Genomic DNA, 17,870 nt, shown 5'->3' on the forward strand with positions numbered 1-17,870 from the left:
GGTTACTTGTTCCACCTTTCAAAATCTTACAACAGGAATGTCACCAAGTTCCTTTGTCTGACCAAGAGACTTCCAAAACTGTTTCTTACTCTTTTATGAATCTTTGCTACCCAGGGCAATATGAGTCAGATGATGTGTACTGAAGATGCTCTGAAGAAACGTCAGTACAAGGGGATGCACTTTACAAGTTGTGGCACAATTTCTTTGCTCCTGCATCAAGCCAAGCAATGTGGAATTAATGGGGTGGGATGTCTCATTTGAAGATGTCCTCTCCCCCAAACAGATACCTATTTTTAAGGTAAACATACATCAGTAGTCAAGGTTGTTTTTAATATTTCCCTTATTGCAATGGCCCAAGGCTTTAAGATATATTCCAGTACATATATTTTATACACACACACAATTTGGATTTACTTTCCACATTTCTAATTCAAATTATGCACAAGAAAGGCATCCAGTGATCCGAGACTTAAAAGGACCCATTGTTACCTTCTTGGTTTTTTGTAATGTAGGCAAGAACTACAAAATCAGTTTGAATTTCTATTCAGTAGCATTAAAGGTTGCATTTTAAATGTCCAACCAAAAGGGCAGATGCTGTATTCATTATTTAAATCTTCTTTTTCAACTAATGGAACAAACACTGGCAGTAATCCCTTCTTTATATTCTAGCAAGCCATTTTAAGCAAAAGTGGTGGTTGTTTTTAAACCATACAGTAAAACTTACTAAGAATCTAGTCTCTCAGGCAAGGTCAGTTCTTGTGTGGTTTAAAAAAACCCTCAAAACATGTCCAAGCCAGTGTCCTTGACATAAGCCAACCCTGTATCTAAGATCTAGGTAATCACAAGCCTTGGGGCTCTGTTCCAGCCATTAAATTTCTCATAAGTATAGCAGCTGTCATAACACAAAGCTGAAATGGAAAGAAATCACCTCTAACATTAATTGTGCCACACAGCTGTGTCTACTAAATTTAGAATCAAAGGAAACTTTGAAAAAACTGAGCCACACATACTTATATAAAGCACTCTCCTCTACTCCTGCCAAATAAAACCCTGTATTTAAAAATAACACTAAAAAGTGGTTAAAAGCTCTATATGAATACCCTTTAGGAAATAAAATTAGAATGGCTGAAACTACTTCATTAGCAGGTGTATCCCATCACAGAACAAAATAATTTGAATTAAATTATTTACAATATTTTTCACATGATGACTAAAGTTATATAGTAATACTTTCTAAACAGTGCTACCATAGTTGTGCATATACTGAAATGGAAAATATGTATGAGATGCAGAAATGACCTTTGTGCATGGAAAATTCAGACCACTAGCATGGTGCCAAAAATGTAATTACTGAGTAAACCCATGAGGATTTACTCTTATGAACATAGGAAGAATCAACATTGCTATAACTTTTCTTCTCACAAAAATATTTACTTATACGGTACACAGAATATCCTATCATAAACAGGTATTAGAGATGGGTGATAATAAAATATTCATACTTTAGCAGAACACAGTAAATGTATAATTAATATCTTGTAAACATGTATGACTAATACAAGGGAGTTCTACCATCTCGAGTTCATGTGAGGGAAAATGGAAGTATAGAGCTGCTCGCCTTCCTACTGCCAACCATTTTGTATACTGAGTGTATACAACACTCAACATCTGGAATCTCCAGTTTACTTGGTCTTATCATTCCCAAAGTTATGTCTACAAACTGCACAAATGCTATACACACATATTCATGATTTTCAGGGCCGTTTCAGACACTAACAAAACAATCCAGGAGCAGCTTCTCCATGGCTTCTTCCTGCACTGCCACAGTAATGTCTAAAAGCCAAAGCAAACTGAGCAAGGCCCACTTGTGCAGGTCCTTCCCACTCAATCGTTGCTCAGTTGGACAATGAGCGGGGTGGGAAGGATTTATGGAGCTGACCTTGTCTGTGTAGCTTGAGCTTCCAGAGACTACCACAGCGGCATGGCTGGAAGCCAGAAGGATGCAGCTTGTGCACCAATGTGCCAGTGAAGATACAGGTCCCACTTTCCCCTTAGATAAACAGATTTCTAAACAGCTCCATTTCTTAATTTTACTTAAAATGCCATAGGTGTGGTTTGTTCCATTTGAAATGCAACATCTCTTTCAGTTCATCTAAGTCATGGGGTGGGGAATTTTTTTCAGCTTGAGGGCCGCATTCCCTTATGGCTAACCTTCCCGGGCCTGTGTGCTAATAGTGCAGCATTATGGTGTGGAGAAAGTGGATAGGGAGACATTTTTCTCCCCCACTTATAATACTAGAAACTAAGGTCATCCCATGAAGCTGATTGGTGGGAGTTTCAGGACAGATAAAAGGAAGCACTCCTTCACCCAGCGCAGAGTTAAACAATGGCATTCTCTACCACAAGATGTAGTGATGGCCACAAATTTGGATGGCTTTAGAAGGGGGTTGGACAAATTCATGGAGAAGGCTATCAGTGGCTACTAGTCCTGATGGCTATATGCTCCCTCCAGTACCAGAGGCAGTAGGCCTATGTACACCAGTTGCTGGAGAACATGGGCAGGAGGGTGCTGTTGCACTCGTGTCCTGCTTGTAAGTTTCCGGTTGACAGCTGGTTGCCCACTGTGTGAACAGAAAGCTAGACTAGATGGACCCCAGTCAGATCCAGCCTGGCTCTTATGTTCCTATGTGGTATTAGCTGTATAAACACCAAACACACTAGGTGGCTCTGGGCAAGGAGAAGGGGAGGAAAAATAAAGCTAGCTTTCAGATTCCATCCAACAGTTTGTAGGCTTTCTATTAATTCCATGTGGTGTCAGAGTGAAGACTAACTGGACCATCTGCAATGCACAGCAAACTACAAATACAGGGAGACTCAGACCTGGTTCACATAACAGTAACCCATGGATTGTTGAATTCTGAGTTTGTTGTGATGTGCAAACCCAACCGTGCTAACAAACCATGGTTTGTTAACCATGAGTAACCTAGAAAGATAACCTATGGTTTGTTTTTGGATTGTGAAGTCCATGAGTTGTTGTTATGTGTGAACCCAGAACCATGGGCTGTTTCGCCAGACCACATTGGCAGCGGAAAAGAGCAGTTAAAAAATAAAATAACAACTGCCCTATATGCCAGTACTACAGTGCTGCTAAGGCATTTAGGATACAGAGAGTGAGCGGGCACCAGAGGGAAACAAACAACTTTGGGATTGAAAAAACAAATCATGGTTTGTTTGATCATCTGCCAGACAAACCCTGGGTAGGGCAACAAACCATGGGTTAAATAAAGCATGGTTAGGGTTATGTGCGAACCAGGTTACACATTCGATCCAGCACAACCTCTTGAGAAGCCTGTGGCTCTGGTTGTTTCTGCACAGCATGGCTCCAGTTACCTGTTACAACAGAAACTTGCAATGGAGAGGAACTGCAAAAGGCTGAGTTCAAAGCATCTTCTGGTATCCTGTGCTGCAGTCATAGCCACCCCCACCCTGCTTCCAGGTAGCTCCCACTGCAGAATTTGATTTCCAGCACCCGGAAGGCTGGCCTTTATGGATAAGTATGTTTCCGAGGTTTGCCCAGACCTCTGACCTTTATGAACGAACAACCAGAAGAAAAGCAAGTGAGTACCTTTTTGTAAATGATGGGCCCACCAACAGAAAACATAATCTTCTCTAAGGGATTCATAGAAGTCCTGATGAAACAATCTGACATAGTAAAGGGGGAAATAAATGCTTCTTACCCCATCACAGTAGCATTTTTGAACAGGCCCAATTTCACCCACACAACCAAGAGCTTGGGGTATCAGCATCTGACTTCATCACAGCCCTGTATGTCCTGGTCTAGCACTGTGGATATGGTGCATTGTGAAGACCTCATCAGGAACAGGCTGGTAGCAGGGTTAGTGACAGCCATATGTCTGAGACACTACAAAATGACCCTAAACTCACGCTAAACACTGTCAAGGTCCTCCAGATTTTATATAAAGGATCAACAGGCACTCCTCCAGAATGACTTTAAACACAAAACCACATTCAAAGTCAAAGAGTACACACTGGCAACCGGCAGCATGCCTCAGTGTGCATTCTCCCCCCCCCTGCCTTTTGTTTTTGTTTTTTAAAGAAAAGGTCAACAAGATGTGAGAAACCAACCCTTCTTTCTTCCCCCAAGTTGTCTGGGTCTTGTCACTGTTACCACCTTCTGCAAAAGCACAAAGTGGATTTTGTGCTGGATATAGAAGTCAAAGTACCTTGTCACTTTTGAGTAGCTTTATGAAAACATATAAAGAACAGGTTGAGCATACATTCATGCATAAAATTAAATTCTTGTGATCAAACCTACACTGCTTATTAACTTCTCATATGCATATTGTCCATAAAACAGATGAATGTGAATCAAAATTTGCCTCCTAAAGAAATGTAAAGCATAATAATAAAAAAGGAACAGTGCTTACCACTGAAAGCACAAAATTGAGAAGGGCAGTGCCACTGTGGAAGAGGATAGTTACTAAGGTTGTAACTGTGGTGAACAGGAGGCTCACATTGTGACTCATCACTATCCAAAGGGATTCCAGGATCTGGAAGAGAGTAGAGTCAGATGCCTGAAGTCGCTAGTTTGGCAGAACAGTTAAAAATACTTTAAATACACAATGCTTTAGGGTGATATGTGTTCTTTAAATGGAGCATTCTTTCTAGCATCACCACCTGCAGCAGTATACCTCATGGCTGGGAAGTCCCAGTATTTTCTCTGTATTAAAAATGGTAGAGTGACTGAAAATATACTGAAACATTACTGGAAAAATATAAAATCCCAAAGTCTAATGGTCACACTGTAACGTTTCCTCAACACAAACAAGTAGGATTTTTTGGCTCAATAAAACACTTTTCAGTGAATCACCAAAATATATGTAGTTATTTGAATCTATTTTCAGGAAAATAGAATTAATGGAGTTGTGTGTGATGGCCACTAGTCTAGACTTGCACACGAACAGATGTAATGGACAGCAGCAGGCTGGGAAACTCCCATCATCTGCATGAGGATGATGGACATTGTAGTCCAACATATCTGGAGAGCAGCAAGTTGGGGAAGGCTGACATATGTTGCTAGTTGGAATAGAGGCGAATACACCAAATTGAATTCAAGACGATGATCTGAAATAAGCCAAGCCTTTGGACGCAATTCTCTGCCACTCTCTCCCCCCTTTTCTTCTTCAAATGAAGGAATAAAATTAGGTGGAAATATCCTTTTCTCCTGAGAAGCATTTTTCTCTTACAGTTTTACTATGAAAGACACATACCGAAAGAAATGTCTCAATGTTCTCATGAACAAATGAGGCGACATCCTGCCAATCAAGCATGTCACCTGGCCAGCTGTTCTGACGGTTTAAATGCTGCTTTTGTCCTTTGTGTCTTCCGGAATGAGTTACATTCTGAAAATTAAGAGAGAAACATTAACTGCTGGTCACAGAATGATCTGTGGATTGGGTTTTTAGAGAATACATTTAGACACAAGAGACCTTTAACGCCCAATGCAGACTCTACTTAAAGCAGTAACTATTATGGTTTGTTCAGACATCAATTTGCCACTAGATTATACCCAGAGTGAAAATGGAAGTAAACCTTTAGCCCATGCACCCTCATGCACAGCTAACTACAGAACCTGAATTTATTTGAACATGAGATCTCCCTAACTCTACCAGAGAGAACCTGCCTTTGTAACAGGTTCTATAACCACTATCAATCATATTATTAGCATTAAATTTACCTTGAGCTAGTAGACTGGCAATATGCCTAAAACACTTACTTTCACAAACCAAGAATGATATAATCTGTCCCAGAGCTCCAGAACTTGCTTTTCAATCACAGCAGTGTTGTTCACTTTTTCTCCTAATATTTTATGGAGCTACAAAACATAAAAGGAAGTTTTATGCTAAAACAGCTGTAAAAGCAAATACAATGGCAGAGGATGTACTTTTGTTTACATTAATTTGTAAATTTAGCTACAGAAACAACCATTTCGACTGAATTCAACCCCTCATTCCCTTCATCTATTCTCCTACAAAAAATATTGCAAGAGCTTAAAACTTATAGTTTAATTATGAGTGCAAGTCATTCGGTTGAATCCAGAGAAGCTTCCTCCACTTCAGCAAGGTGCTTTCTCTGCTTCCACCCCATTATTTATCAAGACTGTTTAATTTATCTTTTATTGGATTATTGTTGTTGTTTTATTTTGTGAACTGCCATGAAATTTGATAGACAGAAGCAGCAGCACGGCCTGCAGGGGGTGTTCTGGGGGAGGGGGCAGAAAGTGGCCCCCAGGCCCCCACAAAGTTGCCCACCCCTGTGGTATAAGAACAACAGGTAGATTTTCCATAGCATATAGTTGCAGAAAGACTGTTTGCAAACTGTTAATCAGCTGGTGCCATTAATTAAGGCAGCAGTCCCCAATGCGGCACCCAAGAGCACCTCCAGTGGCACCTGTGAAGGGGGTCCCCAATGTAGTGCCTGTGTGCACTGGCAAAACTTCTTAAAAATCCCCGTTTGGATATATACAAATCCCCCATGGATTTGTATATATCCATAGCAATGAATACATATGAAGTTCATACAACTTTCTAGCAATTATACATAGGCTTCAACAAAAGTGAACCAAATATCCAAATAAGTATCCATTTATAAGCCAACCATTCAAATACTGACACAGTTGTAACATTCTCAATCCATTGCATTATAGGAGGTGAGTGTTTATCCTTCCAAAGTTGTAATATCTGTCTTTTAGCTGTCAAAAGGGAGCAGAGAATCCATTTATGCTGACCATCTGTTCATTTCCATGAAGCAGGTCAATAATTTAAAAGAGCGTGTACATCAGTGGATATTAAAGACTGTTCCAGGACAAAATTTATCTGCGTAATAGCCTCTTCCCAAAAAGGAAGTAAATATTGGTCAGTGCCAAAACATAAGTTTAAAAGAAGAATTAGCTTTATTGCACCACCAGCAATTAACTGAATTAAACAATCCCTTATTAAAGAGAAGTTGCAGTGTCCGGTAGACATGAAACAAAAGCTTTTGCTGAATAGGATCCAGCCTAAGATCCATAGACATGACAGGTAGAGAGCTTTGACTACTGGGCGGTATAGAAATGTAATAAATAAAGAAACAGATGCCAAAGCAGCGATCCACTGATCAGGCATTTTGCGGTGGTACCCACAGCAGTTTCTCAAATTCCCAAATGTGCCCATGGGTCCAAAAAGGTTGGGGACCTCTGAATTAAGGGGATACTGAAATAGATTTTAACTCAAATTTTATTCTTGGTTTCATTCCATGTTTATCTACAACAGAAGGACCTTACTGAAAAGAAAATAGGATCATAAAGCTAATACCAAAATATTAATATCCAAAAACTGGTCTCACCCTTACCTTATGTGTTATCCATTCTCGACCATACTGATATACGTTATTGGCAGCTGAATTCAGAGCCTTTTGAATAACCTGAGCTTCAGGAAGCCAGCTAGTTTTAAAAAATAAAATAAAGTCATTCCAATTATGTGTCAAATACCTCAAGTCATAGTAAATAAACAGCTGGCATACAGAAAGCCAACTGGGCATGCCCAGTGGGAATTTTGACTGTTTTTGAGTAAGTTTCCCATGCCATGCAACAATCTGCTTTGAGAAGTCTCCTCAGATTCAAAAGTGTTTTGACAACTTTGCATGGTAGTCTGCTGTTGCAGAAACACCAGCCTGAAATTCTCTTGGGTTTGGGTCTGGGGGGAAAAATGGGTTTTTCCCATGGTGTCAACATTTCCAGAAATTTTGCATTCCCCAAAGTGAATGCGAGCTAACTTAAATATGCACTACAAGCGCCTTTGTTTAGCAAAGGGCAGCATCCAATGGGGCCACTCCACTTCTGGTGATTCTGTTGCACTCGCAGGAGCGACCACTTGTGCAGCGGAGCTTTCATGCTTCTAAAAATAACCCCCAAAATGAGCAGAAACACTTGTTTCCGGATTGGGACAAGTCAGTAGAGCTCCCTTCTGTAAGCTCCGCTGACCTACCCTGTTCTGGAAACCAGCATGTCTGTTGGTTTCCAGGGTTATTTTTAAAATGCAGAATTCTCAATCCATGGCAAACTGCTATTCTGAAAGCCAAAGGAATTAACCAACTGACCTCTCACATGTAAGCAAGTTCCAGTTTGTTCAGGATTAAATATTCTAATGGCAATTTGTGACTACATTGCAGTATAAACCAATTCTATTTCAATTTCTTTGGTCTCCTTAAGTCAAAAGAAGTCTAACTATCAAATACTTCTATAAAAGTTATGATACTAATGTACCCCAAAGCCCAAATGAGGAAATTAGACAATTTTAGGACTTAAAAATAACATGTATATTCATACTCTGTTCTTCTCCGTATCCAGAATGTTTAGCCTAGACAAACATTTAAGAATTGCTTAGTCACACTTTAGCATGTGTTGAGTGAGGCCAAATCTGCATGAATCAGCCCTGCCCAGATATTATGAGACACTAACCTGGTTTGCACATCACAGTGGCATTCAAGAGCGAATTGTGGGTTAACTAACCCATGATTTGTGGGGACAAGCACAAGCTGCTTCCAGTTTGCAGAAACAACCTACGAACACCCCATTTGTAAGCTGTTCATTTGACGTCTGAACCCAGACACTTTGGGTTGTTCATGGATTGCACAAGCTAAGAACAAATCGTAGGTTAACTCTGAGTTAACAACTTCATGTTAACCCCTGCCCACAAAGTTGCCATGACATGTGAACAGCCCTAGTGAAGCAGTGGCAACAGCTTGCACAAAGGATACTGGAATGGAGAAGGACTCACCATACCTCTCTGTCCAGCAGGTTTCAGTCTCATCCAAACCAAGGACTTGCTGCGTTGCAGCACCTCCAACATCCAGTATGAGGTCAAAGACTATTCCCAGCCACACTCATCACAAATGTGCTCATCAGGTTAAAAGATACACTTCCCACTGCCAAGCACATCTGTGGACCCCGGTGTCAAGATTAAGAGAGCATTCATATGCTACTGGGTATGGCATTCAGAGTATTGTCCTTTTGAATTGTATCACATTACTTCAGTATTCTTACTTGGCCCATTCTGGGTGATTGGCTACAGTTTCATTGATCAAGCTGCTTGTGACTTCGATCATATGTACACTTTCTTGATGCACCTAAATTCAATACAGAGAAGAGAAATATAAACAAAATTAATGCAACACTGCTTGCATCTTGTCCCTAATTAACAGAAATGCAACACCGTCTGGAGTTATAAATAATAAGAGGTGTCATACATGCCACGAAGCTTTAGACAACTCTGAGTCCAAACATTTTTTTGTGGCCCAAGATTGAGAATGATTGGTAGTTTTCTGTTTCTGCCATGGACAGTTCGGGAAATCCGTATTCTTTTTTCTTGAGGCAGAAGAATTATACCTTGACAGATTTACAAGAATGGATACATAAAAGATGAAAATCCTATGGCAAGCATTCTTATGTCTATTATATTGTGAGCCTGTGGGCTGGGATTGCCTTATGTTTCAGTGTATGTACTTAGAAAATACTAGATGTGTTATAAGTGTTTTCACTATTATTATCATGACCATAATCAATAACAACAACAATGCTCTATCACTAACAATGGCCCTTCTCCTTACCTAATCCATTTATTATTTTGATTAGTTTATCCACTTTAGCTTAGTTTATGTTGTACACCTTCCGGTGCCAGGTGAAGACCTTTTTATTCTCCCAGTATTTTAGCATTTTAGCTTCCTAATCTTTTAGCTCTGGTGTTTCAAATCTGTATTTTAAATCTCTGCATTGCTGCTAGGTTTTATTCTGGTTATACTGTTATATTATGATGTTAAACTTTCATATTTTATATTGTTTTATGCTGCACTCTGTGGTTTTAATATTTGTGAACTGCCCAGAGAGCTTCAGCTATTGGGCAGTATAGAAATGAAATAAATAAAAAATAAATAAGTTCATCCATGGCAATATTTTAGTACTATTTTTTATAGTGTTTGAATTACATTTTACACAGGTGACACCTTTTTTGTAATAGGCATGCACCTATAAACGTTAAAAGAATCTATTACCAGGCATTTATACCGTTAAATTGACATCAGTAGAACTTATTCCAGTCTTAAGTGGAAACAAAACATTAAACATTAGTGATCTCTGTGGACTTGAATTAATAACTTTTGTGAATAAAATAGTAACACTGCTTAATTGGACACGGTACCTTTGCTGTGAGGAGCAGAGCTAGCAGGAGGGTGCCTATCACTAGCAGAAATATAATGAATATGCTAATGATTTTATCTAGCATTTTCTCCAACCACACGATCATCTGTGCAGAACAAAAAGAAAAGAGGAAGTCATGGAACATTAAGAAACCAAAATCATGTGTAAATGTACTCACGTGGCATTTTTCTGTCTCAGTGAGATATTCACTTACGTAGAAAATGACTGCAAGACAGTACAAATTCAACTGCATTTACACTTAAGCAGCATGAGAAATAAAGAACATTAAGATGAGAGTGATTTTGATAGTACCACAACACAAAACAAACAACTAGAAAAACAGTTAAAGGTTTAAGATTTGATTACCAGACTGAAGCAACTTCAGTTAATTTCTCATCTTCTTGTACTGAATAATCAGATGCCCATTATCCATGTATGGAAAGTAAGGCACATGATAAGCTGCTAAATGGATGCCTTTGTAACCCCAAAGGATTTTCAAGAGCAGTACGCACTCTAACCCCATTCAGCCAGCAAAAGTTACAGGGTACACACAAGTAGACACACGCAAGCATACGCCACAGCACCTAATCAGATGCCTAGAGGAACCTATGTTTGGGAAAACCGACAGGCTTTTGAACATGGATTCCATTAGTCCACTTGCACCAGGTGCAGTCTATACCACCCTCATGTAGAGGCACTGCCCTCTGTATTCACACAGAAACACGATTCATTACTTTGATTTTATAGAACACCATGAACTGCTTGACTTTGAACAGTTGGCCTGTACTTCCATAGTCCTTCACATACATGCATTTATCTAGGTTACTTCTTCGTAGTTAAATATGGAACTAACCTAGATAAATGCATGTATGTGAAGGACTACAGAAGTACAGGCAAACTAAATGCACATGTAAACAACAATAACAAGTGGTCTTAGCACTACAGCAGAAAGTAGAATGCACTGCTGGGCTCATATATCTCGCTTGACTCTAAATGAGATCTCAAGAAAAGTCTAGATCCTAGAAGATTTAAAAAGATTTTCGACTGATATACTTATATATTCAGCTGTGGAAATTTTATGAGATGTTATTGTCACCAAAATGTAAGAAGTCAAAATATTGTTATCCATTACTGGCTCCAACCCTATATTTTGTTTATCTTCAAAAAACTAAATTGACTAATAAACAGCCTGACAGATATATTCTACTGATCCCAAATGACTCTGTGCATTAGTATAGGAGTTTTATGGCATTTGTCACTCCAATAATCTAATAGAGGGGATTTAAAATATTTTAAATAAGATAAAAAATAAATTATATGCAGTAGCAAAATAATCCTGACTCTACAACCAAACTTACGTGCCAACTTTGTTTTGAGGATGGCATTCACCATTTCTAAGCTAGCACTTGTGATACATGTATCACCTTTAGAAAGTAATATTTCTTTCAAGATAGACAGATGCACTACTTCTGGAGAAAAGGGATCTTAGAAATATTAGTAGGCATATTTGAACAGCGCTTTGTAAAGAAGATCTCAGTAAAAATTAAGGAACTCCCAACATTCTCTTTGTAGTAATACCCAAGGACCACTGCCTACATCAAAAGAAAAGGCAATTAAGAAGCCTTGTAATCATAGAATCACAGAGTTGGAAGGGTTCTCAAAGGTAATCTAGTCGAACACCCTTCCAGTGCAGGAAATCCACTACAACACCCTCCCTAGTAGGTGGCCATCCAGCCTCCAGTCCACCAACTTCCAAGGGAATCTGATAGACTGTCAAACAGCTCATACCACCAGCAAAGCCTTCCTAGTGGTCTTCCATCAGCAAGGTCTCAGGATACCTGAGAGAGCACCTTCTCCCTTACCAACCTGCCTGGTCACTGAGGTCATCAGAGGGCACGCTCCTGGTGGTTCTACATGGACCCATGGCCCGATTGGAGTCCACCAGGAGAGGAGCCTTCAGGGTGGTTCCTTTCTTTGGAACTCCCTTCCCCTGGAGGCCAGGCAGGCACCATCACTGTGTTGTTTCCAGCACCTCCTGAAAATGGCACTGTTCCAGGAAGCATTCCTTAACTGACCAGCCACGATTTCTATTGGCATTCTGTTTTTAAAAAGCATAATTTTAATATGGTGTTTTAATTTTTTATTCTTTTACTATTTCAACTTTTATGTTCACTGCTCCAAAATGTTTTAGATATGGAGTGGTATACAAATACTGTAAATAATAAACTATAGTCTAAATCCTTTTTCTTGTAATTTGAAGCCATTGGTTCAGGTCCTAACCTCTGCAGCAACAGAAAGCATATTAGCACCATCATTTATGTGATATCCCTTCAAATATTTGAAGATAGCTATCAGATCACCTCTTAATGGTCTCTTCTCTGGGCTACGCAAACCCAACTACTTCAACTTTTCCTTATAGGACTTGATCCCCAAGCCCCTCACAATCTCCATCATTCTTCTCTGGACATGTTCCAGTTTGTCAATATCCTTCTTAAATGGCAGTGCCCAGTACTCCAGCTGAGGTCTGACCAAAGCAGAATAAAGTGATACCATTTCTTTGTGCAATCTGGACACAGGGGGGTGTTCGGACAATCACAAGGGGGGAAAAAACCCATCGTGGCTTCTCCCCCACCACTGCGTGTGCCAAGCATGCGCTGGCTGTTTACACAATTCCCCTACTGCATGTCATGGGTTGTAGCGTGGGTACAAAGTCGCCCCTGCTATATGCCAAGTTCATATGACATGCCAACCTGCGCTGTAGCACAGGTAATTATGTAAACAACCGGCACATGCAGGGGCAGGGGGAGAACACACGATGGCTTCCTTTCCCCCTGTGATCACCAAATTCCATCTATGCTTCTGTTGATGCAACCCAGATTTGCATTAGTCTTTTTAGCCGCCACATCACACTGCTGACTGTTTAGGGCTTTCGTCTACTAAAATCTCTAGATCATTTTCACATGTCAAGCCAGGTGTCATCCATCCTGTATTTGTGCAACTGATTCTTCCTACCTAAATGCAGAACATTACATTTATCTCCATTGAAATTCCAATCCAGTTTCTCTCTTCTCGGGTATTAGCTACCACACCCAGTTTGGTGTCATCTGCAAATCTTATGAGCACACCCTCAATTCCAGCAGGTTGCCCTCAAAGGGTGAGATAAAAGAAAGAGAATCTTTCTGGGAGACTATGCATATTCACCAGAGAATGCGCATATTGCCCAGAAAATGTACAAAATGCATTTGAGATATGCACATTCTCCAAGGCCTGTTGGGGATTGTGCATATTGACCAGAGAATATACAAAAACCTGTTATGCACATTTCACAAGGCCTGTTGGAGAGTATGCATAATGGCCAGAGAATCTGTACAATTCCCTCTTCATAAACAGATTATATGCACATTCTCCACAAGGTGTGATGAATGTTCACAATAGCCGTTCATTACACACATTACGTGTTCATATATATATATATTAGATATATACTTCATCTGTCTCCCCAGTACAAGCAGACAACTGCATCATCATATTACTTAGCCGCTCCAATTTACACCAAGACTTTGGAGATTATCTAAGATTTACAGAAAGAAACTAATGGTTGACACACACAATGCTCCTGAGCCTTTAACCAAGGAATAACCAGCTTCAAACTATGGCTTCAAACCCTACTTCATAGGCACAGCCTAGTTATAATTAATCATGGTTAAGGTAAGTGCCGACATAAGCTTTAATCGTGGTTAAGGTGATGGTGGGAATATGTATGGAAGGTGTGAAGGAAATATAACCCCAGAAGATCACTCAATTAATCACAATTTGGGATCAAAAAATTGTATGTGCACTGTCCCCTTGCTTCAAAGCCAGATAGATTGGAGCAATTAAATGTGTGGCCTTATTTTCACGCAAAGACCACTTTGCAGCTCAACAATCAGACTTTACCTTTTCTGACAATCTTGGCATCTGCATCTAAATTGGTACATTTATTACGTGAGGGGCTAGAAAAAAATAAAATAAGCTAAACTATTTTACTGTTCACTGAACACAGATTTCTCTATCTCTTATCAGGATGCCCCTAATAAATGCTTTCGTTCCCTCCCCCATTAAAAAAAAATATTCTGAGACATTAGTGTTTTAGTTTCATATTGAAGTAACTTATTCAGGTTATTAACAATTGAAAACAGTTGCCATGATTATATCTAAATGTTAGAGAAATGAAGTTCAAGCCACAGAAGGTAATTCATTTAAGGAAAACAAGAGGTACAGTCAGCAGAGCCTCTTTTTTATGAGAATTGTTTTAAAAAACTTTATACAAAATTTGCACCTGTAACTTAAGTACAAAAGAAATCTATTCAAAAAATTCAGTGGAGACATCCTGCATTCATTCATTTCTAATTTAGCTTAACTAAGTTATCAGGTACCCAATTTTCCCCTGTGTGAGAAACTGAAACTACCAAATGCCTAAGCTAATTGGGGTCCATCCTATCCCCAGCAACCTCTCAAAATAGGGTAGGGGAAATCTTAGCGTTTTGCCTATTATCATAATTTTCATGTTTTAATATGTCTATACCACTTCAAGAGCACTGGAGTAATTTTTTTGTTTTTCATTTCCCCCTCCCCAATAGGTTCATGTGTGTGCAAAAAGGACCGTTACAAAAGGACTGAAGGGACACAGAAGTAAATTTTACTCTAGGGGGTTATCTGCTTTACCTTGTCACAGGAGTTAACACTCCATAGAGTAAACTTGCAACACCAATGTTTTATTTGTAATATTCTTTTAGGCTGTTAGTAAATAATGGAGGAGGTTCAATGTACTCTATCAGCCCAGTTATTTCACCTATGTATTTTAGGTTTCTTTTTTTGCTTTTTTTACTATTTCCTCCTCCAAGGCTAAACACCAGCCAAACTGGTGGGTTGCTTGTTTTTCCCAGTTACATGTCACAGGTTTATTTTCCCCTAACAAAACAAATAGATACTCAGCTCTACAATGCTAGAGACTCACGGTTGCTAACCACATACTGCCCTCTGTATATGTTTTTTTGTGAGCTGATGTATAGAAAAAATCAGATTTCTTCAGAGAAACTCAGAAAACCTTTGATGGACGAAAACTCAAAAAATGAATTGTTGGGATTCAGTGACTAGGAACTGGAAGCCATATCCAATGCTGGTGCAGAAAGAGACAGTGACCAACTTGATACTGATACTGGTTCCAGTTCCAGCGATGAAAGAGACATTTATTAATGCTGGGGGCGAGGGGAGGCTGTTCGTGCCGTGGTATTGAACTGAACACACAGAAAAGAGACAGATGTCTTATCTGCCCTAGACAAGTCATGACTGTGGTTTTCCTGTTTTTGTTTGCCAGGAACATCCAACAGTTACCTGTGGTCTGTGTGCTCAGTGTTACGAGGCTGCTTCCTCAAGGGTACAATACTGCAAAGTTAAATTTTTTAATGTTCAATTGTTATTTGAAAATGTAATTTATATTATAATCTACGTTTTTAAAACATGGAGTCCAGTGAACTTGGATAGCATTTTTATTAAAATATTTAAGAGTGCAATCATAAGGCTGAGCAACCATAGGATAGATCAGAAGTGCACCTCTGAACTCAGAGGGAGAACTCTGTGTTCAGAGGTCTTCCCCTCTGACCTCATAGATTCACTACTCTTGGAACAGCTCCAGTATCCAAACTGCAAATGTGGAGGGACGGAAAAGGGGGCGTGTCATGGGCAGGGTGTGCCATGAATGGCATAGGGGCACAGACTCACTATAGGACGTTCAACACAAACTCTGCTTACAGACATGCACCTCCAGGGAGGCCTAAAAGTTAAGAAGCGTTTCCTGAACAAGCGGGGAAAAGCAACTGGGGGGTTGGACTCAATGGTCTTACAGGCCCCTTCCAACCCTACTATTCTATGATCCTATGAAAGGAAGGAAGTGCAGAGAAAAAGCAGCAGGAGGACAAGAGTGAAACACCCTCCTTTGGTTGCTTCTCTCCTGCCAAGACTCCTCCCCAACCCTGCACTCCCAGTTTGCATTTCTGGCAGTCAACAAGGCTTGAGAATATAGCTCTGGCCTGTGCAACTCTCACATAGTCCATTCTATTTAAAATCATACTAAGAAGTTTTGTGAGCTTTCCACATAGTGTTATATATCTATTCCTCGGCTCCATGTTTTCCATTGGGTACCAACTTTGAGCTACGTGGAGCTTAGTCATCTCAGTTGGGGCCAAATGGAACATACATTATTAAATGTGAATGGCTGGTATGCAATCCTTCTGCATCAAGAAACTGTATGGCATTGAATGATCTTCTGTAGCTTGTAACATGACCTGGAATAATAAAACAGTTGTGATACAAATCAAGAGCAAACCATGTTACAAACCCGTCCCCCCAATACAGCCCACCCTTCATGCTGAAAAAGGGCACAAAAATCTATTAACTGTAAACAGTCTGATTATTTACCTTCTTATTAAGCCAATGCCACAGCTTGGGGGAAGGAAAGTGGGAGAATAGAGAAGAGAAAAAGACAAGAAGACAGGGAAGGATTACTGGAGAATGCAATTGTAGTGCAAAAATGAAACAAAACCCACAAAATTGTCATAGGAATGAAATGAAACCATTCCAGACTCAGAGGCTCATCACAGCAGGAAAGAAGTGGCAGATACCATCAAAACAATTTCTTCAACCAGAAAATTGCATGGTATTAGAAAAGTTAAACACATGCTGTACCAACAAATATTGGACAGCACTGCTGATTGATACTGGTGTCTACTGTGCTAAAGTTTATTGAGTACTGCCAGTCAAAACATATGGAACAGTATTACTTACACATGACAAACTACCTCAGGAGTTGTTTGGTTGTTACTCTTTAAAAGAGTTCAATTTTCCAGGTGGGAAAAATTCTGCATTCATTTAAGAAGCACAGGAATTTGTGGGGAGAGTAATTAATGTGCCTGTAGTCCGGTGAGAAAGTGATGCACAAATCAGGGCCCCAGTAGAAGCAAACAGATGATGCTTGAAGGCCTACACTATTTCCTGGTGGTGACTTGCTGGTATCATAATGTGTTATCTACGAATACAGATGTGTACCTACATCAGAATAGTTTCCCAAATCACTTACTGCAGAATAATTACCCAGATAACTTTTAACCTTGCTTTAGTACACACAGGGAAGGGATTACAGGAATTAAAGGTGGAATGGTAATTAGCCAGTTAGTGATGGTGAGTACAGAAACCAAGAAAGGTAGGTACCCCAAATAATAAATTAATTTGGAATTAAAGAAGATCTTGTAAATGCACCTGGTAAAGGACTTGCTATCCTGCCTCCTATTCCAAACTTATAACAGGCAACTCTTCACTCAAACCTCTCCATCAGCTCCAGGGGCATTCTGCTATTCCCATAAAATAAAAGAGGAAAACCCCACCAGGTCCTTAAGGAAATACTATGATTTATTTATTAAAACCCCCTCCAATTTTCTGTTATAGAATCATAGAATAGTAGGGTTGGAAGGGGCCTACAAGGCCATCGAGTCCAACCCCCTGCTCAATGCAGGAATCTAAGTCAGAGCATCCCTGACAGATGGCTGTCCAGCCTCGTCTTGAACGCCTCCAGTGTGGGAGAGCC

The 17,870-nt window shown here is 39.8% G+C and overlaps 1 protein-coding gene across 3 annotated transcripts in view; it reads right to left on the reverse strand.

Moving 5' to 3' along the window:
- TMEM245 (transmembrane protein 245) overlaps nt 1-17,870 on the reverse strand; it is a 74,148-nt gene that overhangs the window by 24,681 nt on the left and 31,597 nt on the right. For all 3 annotated transcript variants that reach the window (XM_084857548.1, XM_084857546.1, XM_084857549.1), the window contains exons 7-12: nt 10,254-10,358; nt 9,104-9,186; nt 7,411-7,501; nt 5,798-5,896; nt 5,292-5,423; nt 4,449-4,571 (exon numbers count right to left, since the gene is read on the reverse strand). In XM_084857548.1, the coding sequence (XP_084713674.1) occupies nt 4,449-4,571; nt 5,292-5,423; nt 5,798-5,896; nt 7,411-7,501; nt 9,104-9,186; nt 10,254-10,358 (633 nt within the window). The remainder of the gene's footprint in view (nt 1-4,448; nt 4,572-5,291; nt 5,424-5,797; nt 5,897-7,410; nt 7,502-9,103; nt 9,187-10,253; nt 10,359-17,870) is intronic.

The sequence above is a fragment of the Heloderma suspectum genome, chromosome 5, assembly GCF_057233095.1.
Source record: "Heloderma suspectum isolate Gila_16-S chromosome 5, 16-S_ref, whole genome shotgun sequence".
NCBI lineage: Eukaryota > Metazoa > Chordata > Lepidosauria > Squamata > Helodermatidae > Heloderma > Heloderma suspectum.